General features: G+C 43.5%; 1 protein-coding gene across 2 annotated transcripts; it reads left to right on the top strand.

Moving 5' to 3' along the window:
- Positions 1-8,967: 8,967 nt before the first annotated feature.
- On the top strand, positions 8,968-16,738 carry LOC133928763 (uncharacterized). 2 transcript variants are annotated; one of them, XM_062375232.1, is made up of 2 exons: positions 8,968-10,422; positions 16,615-16,738. In XM_062375232.1, exons 1-2 carry the CDS (start codon positions 9,682-9,684, stop codon positions 16,702-16,704), a joined length of 831 nt encoding a protein of 276 aa, XP_062231216.1. In that variant the 5' UTR covers positions 8,968-9,681; the 3' UTR covers positions 16,705-16,738. The 2 variants fall into 2 exon arrangements, with proteins under 2 accessions (XP_062231216.1, XP_062231217.1); XM_062375233.1 differs by lacking the exon at positions 8,968-10,422 and adding an exon at positions 12,267-12,718 and having other exon boundaries at positions 16,615-16,735.
- The last annotated feature ends 700 nt before the right edge of the window (positions 16,739-17,438 follow it).

The raw sequence follows: 17,438 nt of genomic DNA, 5'->3' as shown, positions 1-17,438 counted from the left end.
GCGTTGCCTGCAGCCTACTACAAAATGAGAAGTGAGGAGGAGGAGCAGAGGCGAGGAGCAGCAAAGCGCGAGGTGATGAGCAACAGTGCAGTGCAAGCTGAGGAGCAGCAGAGACAAGTAGCGGAGCACGAGGTGAGGAGCAGCAGTGCAACACGAGGTAAGGAGCAGCAGCGCAAGGAGAGGAGCAGCAGCAGCGCGAGGAGAGGAGCAGCAGCAGCGCGAGATTAGTTATAATAAGTACTTAGATTATATGGGTAATTAATATAGATTAGTAATAATAACAAGAGTAAGTAGATTGTTTAAACCGATTAATTAGATTTGATAAATTATATTAAGTTGATAAATTAGAGTACTTAGATTATGTATGTAGTTAATACTTAGACTAGTAATAGTAATCAGAGTAAGTAGATTGATTAATCTATTAAATTATATTAAGTTGATAAATTAGAGTATTTAGAGTATTTGACTAGTTTGATTATATGAATTTAATTAGTCAGTGTAATTATATTATTGACTTAGTTTAATTAGTGTAATTAGATTATTCTTTTAGTATAATTGTATGTATGTCATTAATCAGTATAATTAGAGTATTTACGTAATTTAATCAGAGTTATTAGATTTATATAATTATTCGAAGTAATTAGTTTAATAAAACTAATTTGATTAATTAGCTTAATCACTTAGGTTAATATATTTATTATTTATCGAATGGTGTAATTAGTTGTGTATCGTACATGCATCTAAGTAGTTATTTTATTACATGTATGTTTGTTTAGCAAATACGCTATGACTATCCATATTTATTATGGAGAACGTGCAGCTGTTTTGCACGAGAGGCTTGTATCCATTCAGAACTGCCAGCATATAGAAAGTACAATTGAGGTACCTATTGATCTAGATAGCCTGAAATCACATGTTATGAGTCTTTTACGTGTGAACCAACAGTTCTATAATATTGTTGTAGAGGGTATGCGGCCACAGCTTATTCCAAACAGCTCGGTCGTTGTCCATACGTTGTTCGAGATGAGAAGGAACAATGTATGGACTTTGTACTCACGTAAGGCATTGGAGGAGAACTTTGAAATAGAGGTGTACATAAACATAGTGTCACAACTGGTGCAAGGTGATGCAGTGGCTAGCGTGGAAGGTTCAGACCAGCATGTGATGCATGAAGAGGAGGGTGGGCATGTCGGGAGGGCAGTTTCGGTACAGGGGGGAGCTGGAGTGGACCCTTTTGAGGTAGATGCAGGATGCATGGATGATGAAGCTGATGGTAGCGGGGATGAAGAAGCTGCTGACAACGATGATCCGGTGCCGACAGTCCAGTACTTTTGTGCCGTCGTTGAGTATAACACCCTATCCAACGGGGGATACCATAATAGCGATATACGGGTCAGACAATGGTTTCGTAACAGGGAGGAGGTCATCCACTTTATTAGCAACTATGCTATAATCACAAGAAATGACCACAAGTGCGATCGGTCTAACCCTACGGAGTATGAGGTCAGGTGTATCAAGCACCCTAATTGTCCTTACTTCGTACGAGCACATAAGCCAAAGTATGAGAACTATTTTATGCTCAGTAGGCACACCCCATATAGATGCAGCAAAGAGGCTATTAGGAATGTGAGCCACGCCGTTGATGCGAGGTTCATAACCCAACTCCTCATCACTCTTGTTGGCACGAACATATGTTTGTCGCCAAAATCTATTATGGAGAAGGTGCAGACTAAGACGGATATACTGATCAATTACCATACCGCGTAGCGAGCAAGCAAAAAGCATTAAAAATGTTTTTAGAAGCTTTGAAGAGTCTTACAACTATGCTCTGAGGCTACTACAGAAGATTGCCATAACGAATCCAGAGACTTAGTGAGCCATGGTGAATGAGCCGATCAAGTTGAAGGATGGGTCATATAACACCACTGATCGATACCTCATTAGGTTTTTTCTGGTCCATTGGATAGTGCATCGAAGCTTTCAGACACTGCAAGTTGGTTGTATGTGTGGATGCCACATTTCTTAGCGGCAAGAACCATGGTAACCTTATGACAGCGATGACGGCGGATGCAAACAATCAGATCATTCCTCTCGCGTTTGCAATGGTTGAGAGTGAGAACAATGATAGCTGGTTGTGGTTTCTCACCTTGGTGAGGACACGTGTCGTGACTAATAGGAAACGAGTTTGCATCATCTCAGACAGTAACAAGGGTCTTCTGCATGCATTGGACGTGTTGCATGACAGTACAAACTACTCCATTATATGGCCTGATGTAGAGATAATGTGGTGCATGCGACACTTGAGCGTGAACGTATACACAAGGTACCACAACAAGCCTCTTGTAAAGAGGTTCAAAGGGTTGTGTCTTCAGAATCAATAAGTGAAGTTCAACGAGATATGGAGAGAGTTAAATGAGACCACTCGCAAGATGATAGCAGAGTAGGAAGCATAGGAGGACCATCTGCGGACGCAAATGGTGGGAGGGGGGGAGTAAACTATCGTTAGCCGTTCACGTGCTACATTTAGCCAGTGGATAACAGGAAAGCTGGCGAAGCGTTGGGCCCTAATCCATGACACTAATGGTGCCAGGTTAGCACATAACATTTTAATGATCATATTGTACCCTTTGTTATGCAAATATCCCTTCTAAAATTATGGCCTCCCATGTTAGGTACACCATCATGACAATGAACATAGCAGAGGCGTTCAATAATGTCCTAAAGGGTGTACAGGTCTCCCATTGTGTGCCATCATTGAGCTCACATTCTATAGAACGACAGACTACTTTCGAGACCGTGGTATAGCTTCTATGGAGTGCAGCACGCAGTTCGCACCTAAGGTGGAGGAAATCATATCCAGAAGAAGGAACAAGGCACACTTTCATTGGACTAGGATCTATGACCTGGCCAACAATGAATTTGAGGTCATGTACCGCCGCAGGTATACTTCAGGGTATAGCGCGGGGGACACCATGCAACAATGTCAAATTAGACCTCATGAGGTGAAGTGCACATGCAATAAGCCAAAATTGCACCATATCCCATGCTCCCATATCTTCACCGCTTGTAGGGACATGGACGGCAACAACGGATCACAGTACGTATCACCGTACTTCACGATCGATGTATTGAGTTGCACATGGCTTCCAAAGATGTGTTCCTTCAACATCGGAAGCAACTACAATGTGATCAAGGAGTCTAAGTGAGTACCTTATCCCCGAGCACGACGCACGGATCCTGGAAGGCCTAGAGCCACATGGTTGTAAGGTGACATGGATGCAGCAGATGCTGTTGATGGCCAATGCAAATGCAAAATTTGCAAACAACCTGGCCATGACAGGAGGACTTGCCTGACCCGACAGTAAACTATCAGGCCACGATCGAACTCTATTGTATTAGAGTTGTTTCAATTTAGTTTGTTTTATGAAGTTGATCGCAGACATGGTTTGTATTCTAAATTGCTATTCACCTATTAGTTGTACTACCTATTTTGTAATATATCGTAATAGTACTGGCATCACATAAATGTTCATGTAATATACTGTATCGTTGTTATTCACATAATAGCTGATGTCTTACATTGTTTTTTTTATTAAACCATGAAGCTTGAAATCATTGTCATGGCTCACGGTTGTCTTCCCGAGCTTCTTCAGTTGCGGTACGACGAGAACCATAGGGGGAGGATTATTTTCACAGGGCAGCAGGTACAACGATTATATGTGCTTTTGAATTACCATGATAATTAGTTACTTACTCAGTACATGTATTGGATACCTTTGTAGTTGGTTCTGTTGCGTGCTAGGAGTGTGCACACGATTAAGGAGTTAGACTCTCGATTCGACGAGCCACTCGCACGGGTAGAACTACTACTGTTCGCTCTCTTGATGGTCGGAGCTGCCATGGTGGGTGGTGGAAGGATACCTCTCTCGCCGATTGAGGCATCACTGCTCACAGCTCTCACGGACCGGTGGCGTCCTGAGACACACACGTTCCACTTTTCTTTTGGTGAGATGACCGTAACATTAAGGGACGTGGCCATATTGACCGAACTGCCGATCAGGGGTGCCCGGTTAGTATTTTCATGACCTACAAAGGAGTAGTGGAAGAGTTACGTTTAGGGAAAGTAATTATTTGTTATGTAATTCACTTCATATGCTTTAGTGCTATTAATGCTTCACTGACCCTCTGCATTTTGTAGGTTTGGTGTGCAATATGACATGAAGGATGTTGGCCTCTTCATGTTCTAGATTCATGGCCTACCACAGTTTGGTCTATGCGCACCGCATGCGGACAAAGCTACAATAGTGTAGCATTTTGAGGTGTACTTATACATCATGCTGGGAGGCATCATGTTCTGTAACACAACAGACCATTATGTCCTTCCTCATATTGTATGGTTTGCACATCAGCTCGTGTTACGTCCTTATGAGTCGACATCTTACAGTTAGGGATTGGCTGTGCTAGCTGTTACATACAGAGGATTGTGTGCTACAACCTAGCGGTCAAAGAAAGAATCTGTTACAGGCTGCCTACACCTGTTACAGCTATGGAGCTTGGAGTACCTCCCGATTTGTCGACCTTGGGTGAGCAAGAGCTACTATCTTGTCCCCATCTTCGATGGCGTTGCAGATGATATGAGGCCTATGATAGGGTATCGGTGGATTCATGCCAGGCTGAGATGGAGTCAGCAGCAAGACCATAGTAACTACTCCCGGGTAATCAATGATCTAGACATCCTCAACGCTGATATCGTGGAGTGGGATCCATAGCGTCTGGCACGAGTGGCCAAAATTACGACTGGAGGCCTCATCGCATCCTCTTGTTTGCGTGACTCACACTTATGGATGACCAGAGGTTTCTTATTGTACATGAACAATGTGGAGTTTATTCTCCTGATCGTATACAGAGGCAGTTCGGGTACTAACAGTTGGTTCTAGTACCTCCCCCACGAGACGCTGGACGGGCGTACGAGTAAGTGTGTTATTGTACGTACCATTATTACCTTTAGTGATCCATGTTAAAAAATTATAACTGTTTATGTCATGTACAGGAGGAGCACACAGAGGACCGAAGGCATGCAAGACTGGTCATCCATTATTGCTGAGCACGTAAACAGGTGGAGCAAATAATTATGGCACACAACTTTATTTATTACTTATTTATTAAGCATTGTTACATATTAATTATGATATTTAATGTTTCTTAAATAATAAGGGATTCGTGCTTTGGTACAGAGCTAGAACGTTGTAGTTAAGGAGCAATAAATATATGACGAGATCTTCTAGTACAGACTTTTCGTGGACACCTACAACGATCGATATAGCATTAAATGTCTCATTGTAGGTTGTGCGTGGAGAAAAGGATGATCCCTTCAAGGAGAACAACCTAATCCAAGCCGTGTCCAAATTGCATGCAGGACCCTTCTGTTCCGCATTAACCGCTCCTCTCCAACATGTAACCACCGACGACCTTAGGGTCCTCTTGCATGAGCGGCGTGAAATGTATCTCAGGGTGTAGGAACTAGCTGAGCATCCTTCTGTGCTAGGTTTCTCTATGAGGTAAAGAAGAATGATGATGTTGCCCGAGCAGTATGCATCCCATATCCAGGTTCGTCATTTTCTATTTGGTCACCATGCTTATCTTTTTTCTATTAATTCAAATACTCCTCTTTTGCGTTAGGTATTTCCGGAAGGCGCTGAGTTGATCAACGAGGAAATCCCAAACTTCTTGGTGATGTATATGCTCTTCGGTGGGGGTGTGATGCCTGGTTCGCATAGAAGACGACGAAGATTAGTGAACCTAAGGGGTATAAGGGCGCCCTATACCATTCAACCAGAAAATGGTGAGGCCGATGAGGACAATGATTTCATACCACCAATGCCTTGACGTTCCAGCAGCAATACTGGAGAAGGTTAAGGAACATTGCAAGAGGACGTTCACGCATCACATCAACATGGCGTACGACCAACAAGGAAATAGGACATGCTCCTACCGTGATAGATCAAGATGACGATAAGGATAATGATTTCATGCCACAATGAACAACGACCCCTCCTTCTGAGACCTTCATCTTCTGAGGGCACTGAGGATCCTGAAGATTATGGTGGATTTGCTTCTGCCCATCCTCACAACTTTCAATCACCACCTCGGCAACGACAACCATCTTACCCTGATAGCATGGACTGGCACAACTGATATTCTTTCACTAGTTTACACCACCACTTTCCACCGCTATCTTGAGATGATCTAGATAATCAACAGCTATGCACTATGCATCTTGAGATCAATGATACAAGGAGGAATATTGCACTACTACATTTTAAGGCTGCTAACAGTCTTCGAGACTACATGGTGAATAAAGAATTTTGAAATGTACATTTAAATTAGCAAATAATTTCTAATTTTATTGATACTTGGTAATTTCTAACATTAATGTGCTTAGGCTCAAACCATGATATATGTTCATACCTATGTTTTGACTCAGCCTTTAGATAAGAAGTGACTAAAGTTTTAAACATAAAATGACAACACCTCTATCCTGACTCTATATCTTTAGACACGAAATGATCACATAACAGAGCTTCAAACATGAAATGGCAACACACCTCTTTCTGTCTCTGTTGACGGACGTTACGTGATGTAGTCGGTCCTGGCATAAAATAACAAACACTAAGTGTTATATGATGCAGTACTTTCCAGCATAAAATGACAGCACCAAAGGGGCGGCAACTGGGGCCATGCCACATTCGGCACCTCATGTGATGAATACAACTGATATTCAACACATGAGGTGCCGAATATAGGCTACAGTGCCATATTCGGCACCTCGTGTGCCGAATATGGCCGGGTCCGCATTTTTCAACGCACGGTGTACCAAAAGTCAATTTTTGGTAAATAAAGTGCCAAATATGGATGCTAAAATTGTAAATACGACGATATATTGTCTTTTTGCCAAATACGGTTACGTATGTTGTCTAATTTTGGATTTTTGCCCTGCTGCCCAAGTGTTCATATACTCGTATTATTCCACAAATCTACGGGTTCAAAGTTAGCGACCGTCTGATTCCTCGGCTCTCTGTTGCTTGCATCCGGTTTTTTCTCTCCTCCCCGGCCACCCTCACAGTAAGTGGCGAAGCTAGCACTTCAAAGACTATGATGCCGGTGATGTACACATTTAGGCATGAGAGGTGCATAAGAGGTAAGAGTTAGTTATTAATAACTAAACTTTTGTTTTAACCCTGATACTCATACACTCGTAGCTTCACCCCTTCTCACAATATCGTCGCCCTTTGCGGTATGGTCCTAACATCAATGTCCCTCACTCACTCTTCTTCTCCCATCACTTCCTCCTACTTTATCCTTACCCTACCATTCTCTTGGTCTTCGGCGGCTCTCGTTGCCAGATCCACCATCTCCTAATCTCTCTCTTTCTTCAAGCCCCCTCCGCCAGCTCCACTCATCACCTTTCTATTGCTCGCGACTCTGGCTCTGCGACCACCGCCCCATCACATCTCCAGAACCTTGCCGGAGCTTGCTAGAGTAGAGAAGACATGAGCACACAATGCAACAGAGATTCAATCCATAGAAATTCATGTGTGTTGAGCAGGTGAGTTTAGGATTTTTGTTAGAACATCACTTCGTTGAGGAATACTTAAGCCGCGATTATTCCTATAGCATTCCACAAGAATTTACATAACCATTGTATTATTTTAGTTTCTTTTTCCTTTATGGTACGATAAGTTCTTAAATTCTTAGTTTTGTAACACTCTTAAATATGTAGCTTTCCGATAGTTTTACCAATCTATACGTAGTTAGTTTTGCAAAAATTACTCAAAACTCAAAAGCATACAGCCTCAACGTGGATCTTAAAAGCATACGTCAAATGCATGCATCAGGTCCACCCCAAAAGTCCACATAGGCAAAAGCAGACAGTGACGCTTCATTTCCATGCAATTGCAGCTACGTATGTTATCACTTACCAAGCGTTTGTCCGAAAGCTCTATTTGTTACAGTTACATGAAAACTTGGCTCCAGAATTCGCACTCTGATTCAGTGCGTGAGAAACCTAGCACTCTAGTTCAGAATCTGAATTCACACTTGCAAGGAAATCACATGTCCCTTACTAGCTACTACCTCCGTTTCAGAATTCTTAGCACTGTTAACTTTATTGTTTAAATTTTGACTGGCAATAAAATTTAATATACTTCGTCAAATAGAATAAAAATATCATTGTTAGATTCACCATCCAATGAACTTTATAAATATTACATACCTAGGGCTATTTGCATAAGTATTTGATTAAAATTTATGATCAAAGTTTGAATAGTAAAGTCAATAGTGCCAATTATTTTGAAATGGAGGAAGTATCATGCAAAATTCCTACGAAATTCTCAACTACAAGACATAGGCGAATACGAGTTAGGCTCGTTACTTTGCCCTCTCTTTTTTTTACAGTTCACCAGCATTGTAGGGGAAAAAAAAGTCTGAGAGTAGTTGCTGCATACAGATCGCCAAATCAATGGCAAACCAGCACAGGCAGAACTATGTAATAGAAATCAAGTTACTGCTAAAGTGAACTATGTAACAGAAATCAGATAAGAGCAACCATAGCGCAAAGTTGGAAATGCATGACAAAGCTTTGCATCGCAAGTACAAAGTAAAGCATAACAAGCTCCTAAAATATTCTCCGGCAGCACTGAACAGTTGTAACAATTTTGGGGAGGAATAGCAATGCTAATTCAGAACAGAGTGCGCATAATCCAGATTGTAGTCTTTTAGCCCGAGCTCCACCAGTCCTGAACTAATTTCTGAAGGTTTTACGTGCATCTGCTTTCACTCAGATTTGGCCTGCATGCAACCAACACCAAATTAATGCATATATATTATACGACACTAATCTTACTTATCTAAATCCCAATAGGGATGGAGACCTCTGATTGGCTGGTTCATACACGCCATCCGATTGCTGTTGAATGGCTGGATGCGAGGAAAAAAAGTGTAGAGCTGCTGCACCGGCAAAAAAAGATTTTTTTTTAAAGGGAGCTCTCTGGAGTGTTCCCAAAAGGAGACGCTCGTGATGATCTTTTCCCATTTAGCTTTCTGAAGCCTCTGTCTCCTGCTTTTACTTGCTTATACCTATCCGTTCCCCCAGACATTGCTACTTGGTCGCTCCTCCCCATCTCCTCCTCCTCCTGCGTTTCCTGCTGGTTCGGCAGCCGAATTCTCAGCCGGCGGCTCTCAGCTCCTTCCACCACCCCAAAGAAACTCCTCGCCTCCTTCCTCTCCTGCTCCTTTCCCTTCTCGGAAAAGGAGCAGATGGGATCGGCGGCGGCAACGACGAGGCCCGGCGCGGAGGTGGTGGTGGTCGCCATGGCTGGTGGTGGTGTGATGGTGACCTCACTCCCGATCTCTGGGACCTCGCCTCCGCCCTCACCTTGGACCCCACCGTCCCGTATCGTATCCAACGTTTTGAGAAGGTAACAGAAAACACGGGCAACAGAGAACTAGATATATCCAAATAATAGTAGATAGAATTGACACTGCCGAGCCACCGACGTTGGAGCTCGTTCCGTCGATCGCCCGGTCTCCTGGTGTAGCAGCTGCGAGAGATTTTATCAACCACCATGACCTTGATCCCGTATGATCCTGATGTGCTGATCCTGATGTGAGTGCTCAACCGAGATGAAGAACGGCGATCAGTCTTCAACGGAGGATTCCGACGGCGATGTTGAGGATCTAGGAGATACTGAGGCATTTGCGGCTGCGGTTCAACCACCCGCTGTCGATCTCAAGGTACATGATGTTGTGGATGTAGGTGACTGGCAAACTGTGAAGAAGAAGAGAGATCGTCGGCCAACCAGACTTCAGCGGCCAATAGCCAGCAGAGCTTTTGCCGGCGAGGTGGATGGCGTCTGTACGAAGAGGAGATTGCGGGCCCGTCGTCTTACCTTGGCTCCGACGGCTCAGTCGGAGGTGGATGTCGACGACGCCGTTCTCTTCGACGAAGCGGAGCGGATCCTGGACAGTGAGCGTATGGCGAGGGAGATGGAGCTTGCAGTTGCGATGACGTCAAAGCCTCGACCTCACGTGCATGGTGTCGAGGACTTCAAAGGTTCCAGGTTCTGTGCACTGAGTGAATCTGATCCCAGTAGTGATGATGAAGGAAGTGAACCAGAGTCTCTGGATACACCGGAATTTGTCAAACGAGCAAATGACTGTGGATTTACCATGTCTGAGCTCGCAGCTGCGGGGAATGAGATTTCAGATGCATCGTACTCTGCCTTAGATGAAAGATCAGTGGCAAAACGGATTGTGGATGCGGTGGTTAACACTAGGCCACGGGTTCGACCATGGAAGGGTTCATTGCCGCCGCCGCGGAAGTCTCCCCCAATGACTCTAGCTGCAGCAATGGACAAAGCACAGGTACGATCTTCCCCGCACCGGTCTGGCTCTCGTTCAGGTTCTCGTTTTAAATTTCTGAGTTTTAGCCCCATGTCTTCCTCACCGGGACGGCACGCGCCGGCACCGGAGATGGTGACGGACTCCCGATCCGCTTCAAGCGGTAATCGCGCGAGATTCCACATTCCAGGGCATTAAAAATTCAAAAATTGATCCGAAATCACGGAATGAAATAACGCTGGCCAATTCTGAAGGACATCGGATAATGAAGCTCAGCCCAAAAATCCCATATCGGCCCACCCCTGGCCTCGTAGCCTTCTTTGCAAAAACTGGGACACGCTCCAGTAATCCTAGGGCACCACATTCTCATCTACGCCGTTCTACTGCTCTCACGTACGTTGAGGCGGCGAGGACCGCGATGGAGAACAATGGTGCAAACCAGGGGCAGCAAGGAGGCGGATCAAATCAGGGTGCTGACCGTGGATCCGTGCAGGGCGGTTTCATGGGTCGCGGTGGTTTTCAGCAGAGCTTCCATCCAGGTTATGGTGGCGGCGGCCGCAGCTATGGTACTCGGGGTAATCGTGGCTACAACAATCGTGGTCGCTCGGGCGGCCGGTTCCAGGGCAGATTTGGTGGATACCGCGGAGGTTTCGCGGGGGTCCATGGAAGTGGCAGCTCCGGCGGAGTCGGAGGAGGTCGTGGATCGTCTGGTGGTCATGCGGCGGCTAACTCGGCGGCGGGGTTACCAATTGCTGGTGGTGCTGCACAAGTGTCACCATCGCTGCAAAACTTGTCGCCGGAGTTGGTTGCGCAAGCAGCAGCGTTCCTGCAACAAGCTTTTATCGTTTCGCAGAATGGTGACATGGGCTCCTCCGTAGCAGCTGTTACCACAGTAGCGTCGAATCAGAGCGGGTCTACAAGGCTCACACAGAATACTACCGTGTCATTGGATGAAGCGACACCGGACAAAACCACTTCATTGATGGGTGCGAAATTAACGCCCAAGCTTGAGCCGATCAAGGTTCGTTCGAAGCCAAAGACTGGGACTGAGATTCTTGGATCATCTGTACAAGGTGCGAACAAGGACAACAATGGCAAACTGCCGTATTGCTACTGGTGTTACACCAAGGGCCATGTTCAAGAAGAATGCACGGCTGTGTTTTATTGCGATATTTGCGATTGTGATACTCACAATAGGACAAGGTGCCCAGTGTACAGAGCTACAAAGGTTTCAGCTGTTCCATGTGGTTATGCTGTTGAAGGTCTGGGTTTTTACTACATACCCCATGTGGTCACGCAGAAACAAAAGAATGAGTCTAGGACAACGACAATTAGCGTCACAGGTGGCATACTAACAGCACCCCAAGTGACTGCTGAGTTAGAGCGGTTGGTCTCCGCCAAATGGAAGTGGAATGTTCATGACATGGGAAACAATGTTTTCAAAACAATGTTTCCATCAAAGGCGGAACTTCAGCGTATGATTGAATGGGGTGCAGTTACTACAAGATTTAACGCCAAGATGCAGATTCAAGAGAGGTTAGTGGGCAATGAGATTAAATACATCATGCCAAAGATTTGGGTGCAATTCACAGGCATTTCAAGGGAGTTGAGGGAGTTTCCCGTCATCTGGGCAATTGGCTCCATTCTTGGAGTCACCAAAGATGTGGACATGAACTTTACCCGAAAAAATATGTGCAGATTGCAGGTTCTTGTTCTTGACCCGAATCTGATCCCTTATTCAATGGATGTGGTCATTGGTGATTTTCTTTATGAGCTTCGTTTCCGGGTGGAGGACAACATTGATGAATCCAACCCGCAGCTATGGACATGGATGATTTAGGTAATGATGCGGAGGATAACAACAACAATGGTGATGGAAAGGATCCTGTGAATAAGAAGCAAAACATCACTGGGACACAAAATAATGAGGTAGCAGGAGTCCAAAAAACCTCGGGTCCGAAAACTCAGGTTGCCGGATTGGCTACAGTGCCGAACAAAATGGCCACTGTAAAGCCCATATTCTGTCTCAATCTGCCAAACATTAGTGGCATCGGCAAGCAGCCTGTGGAAGAGATTAAGCATGACATGATGGACATGATGGAGGATGACATGACTGACATGGGAACCGAGGACAGGATGGCTGATGTTGAGCCTAATATAGAAGCAAAAGTGGCGTCCCTTGCAGCAATTCCAGAAGCCGATTCGGAGTTCTCAGTCCTACGTAGGAGCAAGCGGAGGGCTGGGTCTACTGATGAGGAGTCTCTGGACCGTGCAGCAAGGATCAAGGCAGGCCGTAACATGGACTGCATCATTTCTAAAGGTAAAATCAGAGATGCTGAATCCTTTTTAAATTTTCAGCATGATGATATTGTCACTAGTCTTAGTTCAATTGGTGTTACTATAGAGGGCGATAGCAGGACTGTGGAGGAAGCTATTTGTCGTTTAAAAGAAGTAGAAAAGGATAGGCTTTCAACAAAGAAATGTGAACTAGACTTTAAAACACAAGTTTTAGATAAACAAGAGCAAGAGATGGCAGCGGAGGATGAGTTAGATAAGTCCCTTCTTAACCACCTTTGTAGTGACATTATGGAGGAGGTTATGGATTTGAACAGTGAGCAAGTTGAGTTGGTTCGTACTGTTTCATCCAAGAAAATAACCAAATCCAGGAAATCCAAGAATAATAAAACCCAATCCCCTCAGACCTAATGAAAGGAGTCTTTTGGAATAGTGATGGGTTTAAGGACCAAAAAAACAGAGATTTATTTCAGATTTAACAAAGGAACATAATCTTTCTTTTATTGCCATCTCGGAGTCAGTACAGAAAGGTTTTACCGACCTGTTTTTAAAAAACCTATGTGCTGGAAAAAATTATATTTGGCACTGCAAAGGGCCTAAGGGTAGATCAGGTGGCATACTCATGGGGGTAAACTTAGATTTTTATGACATCGGTGCCATAGATGAGGGGGATTTCTATGTAAAGTTCCATTTGTGCAACAAAAATAATGGTTTCAAATGGGCTCTCGTAGTGGTTTATGGCCCAGCACAGAATGATTTGAAAGAGCTTTTTCTAGCAGAGTTAGCACACATGTGTAGTCATGAGAACCTTCCTATGGTGATAGGGGGTGACTTCAACATTCTCCGAAGCCCAAAGGAAAAAAACAAAGATACTTTTAACCATCGACGGCCCGCTCTTTTCAATTCTATAATAGATGGTTTAAACCTGCGGGAATTAGAGATGTTAGGAAGACAATATACATGGGCTAACTCGCTACAAGACCCTACATTCGAAAAACTCGATAGAATTTTGATTACCACGGAGTGGGAGCAAAAATATCCTTTGTCCACTGCGGTTGCACTATCTAGAGATATCTCAGATCACACTCCTCTTTTGCTAAACTCTGGGGATTCAACTATGTATAACAACCAACCTTTGTTCAAATTCGAACTTGGATGGTTGTTGCGTGAAGGATTTTCAGATATGGTAAAGGAGGTTTGGGGCAGTGAGAATAGTGGACAAACCCCTATGGAACGATGGCAAGCCAAGATTCGTCGACTTCGCCAACACCTTAGGGGATGGGCAAAAAACACTAGTGGTAAATACAAGAAAGAAAAGAAAGAGCTGCTAGATAAGCTGGACAGCCTTGATAAAAAGGCGGAGATCACTGTGTTGTCGCAAGAAGAAATGGATTTAAAACAATGCCTTCATAATCGTTTGGCACTTTTACTAAGGGAGGAGGAAATTAAATGGTACCAAAGAGCTAAGGTTAAGGAGTTACTAGAAGGAGATTCCAATACAAAATACTTCCAGCTCATTGCAAATGGCAAACACAGGAAAACACGCATTTTCCAATTACGTGATGGGGACCAGATAATAAGTGGGGATGCTGAGCTTAAAAAGTATATCACCACGTATTATAAAAGTCTGTTCGGTCCTCCAGAAAGTAATAATTTTAGACTGGAGGAAAATCGGATTAGTGACATTAACCAAGTCACAGATTTGGAAAATGAATTGTTAACCCAGCCTTTCACGGAAGATGAGGTTAGGGCGGCAATTTTCCAAATGGAGCATAATAAGGCACCAGGCCCAGATGGATTCCATGCGGAATTTTATCAGGCATTCTGGCATATGATTAAAAATGACATAATGGCTTTATTTGCTGAGTTCCATAACGGAACATTACCGTTATACAGCCTCAATTTTGGAACGATCATACTCCTCCCTAAATGCAAAGATGCAATAAAAATACAGCAATATAGACCAATATGTCTTTTAAATGTGAGCTTCAAAATCTTTACCAAAGTGGCTACCAATCGGATTGCAACTGTCGCTCATAAGATCATTAGTCCTACACAAACGGCGTTTATTCCCAGTAGGAATATAATGGAAGGTGTTGTTGTTCTACATGAAACCATCCATGAGTTACACCGGAAAAAACAAAGTGGTGTCATTTTTAAAATTGACTTTGAAAAGGTATACGATAAGGTGAAATGGTCTTTTGTGCAACAGACCCTTAGAATGAAAGGTTTCTCACACAAATGGTATCAGTGGATAGACACATTTAATAGAGGGGGACATGTTGGTATTAAAATTAACGATCAAGTAGGTCAAAATTTCCAAACACTTAAGGGATTGCGACAAGGAGATCCATTATCCCCAATTCTTTTTAATATTGTTGCTGACATGCTAGTTATTCTGATCAATAGAGCAAAATATAATGGACAAATAGCGGGACTCGTTCCACATTTGGTGGATGGTGGCTTGTCCATTTTACAATATGCCGACGACACTATACTTTTCATGAATCACGACTTCGAGAAAGCAACTAATATGAAGTTATTATTATGTGCTTTTGAACAACTGTCGGGGTTAAAGATAAATTTTCATAAAAGCGAAGTATTTTGCTTCGGCGAAGCAAAAGAGCATGAGCATCAATATTCTCAACTTTTTGGATGCCAAATGGGTACTTGTCCTTTTAGGTATTTAGGTATTCCAATGCATTTCAGAAAGTTAAGTAATAGGGATTGGAAGGTGATAGAAGAGAAGTTCGAACGAAAATTAAGCAGCTGGAAGGGCAAACACATGTCGGTGGGTGGTCGTTTAGTTCTGATAAATTCGGCCCTAACAAGTATTGCTATGTTCATGTTCTCTTTATTTGAGGTCCCTAGAGGAGTCCTTGAAAAGTTGGAATATTTTAGATCCTGTTTTTTCTGGCAAGGGGGTGAACACAAAAAGAAGTATAGACTTACCAAATGGGATATCTTATGCCAACCTAAAGATGTAGGGGGGTTAGGAATAAAAAAATTAGATATCCAGGACAAGTGTTTGCTTAGCAAATGGCTTTTCAAGCTTATTAACGAGGATGGCATGTGGCAAAATTTACTTAGAAAGAAATACTTAAAGGACCATACAATAACACAAGTTGAGAGGAAATCAAATGATTCTTATTTTTGGATGGGGTTAATGAAGGTGAAAGAAACTTTCTTAGAAATGGGAACCTTTAACCTTAATAATGGAAAACAGGTTAGGTTCTGGGAAGATAAGTGGGTTGGAAACTTCACCTTAAAGAGCAATACCCTTCGCTTTATAATATCTCACGTACTAAAGGTGCTATAGTTGCTTCTGTCTTTAGTACTGTACCTTTAAAAATTTCTTTTCGTAGAGGTCTTCTTGGTCCTAACTTAGTGTTGTGGTACGATTTAGTGGCCCGGATCTCTCATGTGACTTTGAACACTGATACTGATTTGTTTCGTTGGAGTCTCACGAATACATGCCTTTTTTGTGTTCAATCAATGTACAGTGCTTTAACGACTAACGGCAATGTAGCGCAATGTAGAATCATTTGGAGAATGAGGTCAGCTCTCAAGATTAAAATATTTATGTGGTATCTGCATAGAGGAATTGTTTTAACTAAGGATAACTTAGTTAAGAGAAATTGGCATGGAAGTGAGAGGTGTTGTTTTTGTTCTGATAATGAGACTACTCAACATCTCTTTTTTGATTGCCATGTTGCGAAGTTTCTGTGGAGACTGGTTCATATTACTTTTGGGTTATAACCCCCCACTAGCTTTATTTATATGTTTGGGACATGGTTGAATGGGGTGAGCACCAATTTAAAAAGACATATGTTATTAGGTGCATCAGCTATATGTTGGGCTATCTGGTTAAGTCGGAATGACGTTGTCTTTAACAAAACTCCTATAAAAACATATATGCAGGTACTATACAGGGGGACACACTGGCTTAGGTTTTGGACAAATCTACAACCCAAAGAAGAAGACCAAGAATTAATAATGAGCGCTTGCTGAAACTTAGTGGTGGCGGTAATACAGATTTTTTTACACCATGGATGGAGATTTAGTAATAGGATTTCTCATTATTAATTCTCGTCATCCGGACGTGTTTGGAGTTTGGTTATTTATGTTTATTGCAGACGGAGGTGCTGCACAATGATGTAATATTTTGGTCATAGCCTCTTTGAGGTGAAGGCCGGAACTCTCCATTATCTAAAAAAAATCTGGTGCGCTACCTCCCCTGACGCCCGCCCGCCGCTCAGCCCGCTTCTTCGGGGCACCCACTTCGTCTTGCCCAGCCCCAAGCCTCACAAAAAGGTCTTCTTTTTTTTTCCTTTGTGGTGGTGTCCCGTATGGTGCGAAGCAGCAAAAGGACGGGTTCTCATTCTCATTCGGCTGGGTTCAGAGCGATGACCTCAAGGCGAGGCTGGAGAAGCTCCAGGAGATGCAGGAGAGGAGGGACTACGCCGAGCTCGTCAGGGACGTCGCGCCGCCCAGCAAGGACGATAGCCCCGAGCCCTTCTCCTCCTACAAGGATCTGATCGGATTCGGTAAGTATACTAACCCAACTACTGTCCTATTCACATTGCTCTTTGTGCATTCCGCACTGCAATCTTCACGTTGCTTGTTCAACGGAGTACAAGTTATTCCATCCTCGCAATAGGACGATGGCTTGTCTGTTTTATCAGAATTGGAGCTTTCCTGGGCTCACTGCGATGCATTCTGCGAGTTTGAAAAAACTACATGGA

This window comes from Phragmites australis, chromosome 9 (assembly GCF_958298935.1).
Source record: "Phragmites australis chromosome 9, lpPhrAust1.1, whole genome shotgun sequence".
Lineage (NCBI taxonomy): Eukaryota > Viridiplantae > Streptophyta > Magnoliopsida > Poales > Poaceae > Phragmites > Phragmites australis.
Note: the sequence above shows the minus strand (reverse complement) of the source record. Positions and strands in the feature narration are given on the sequence as shown.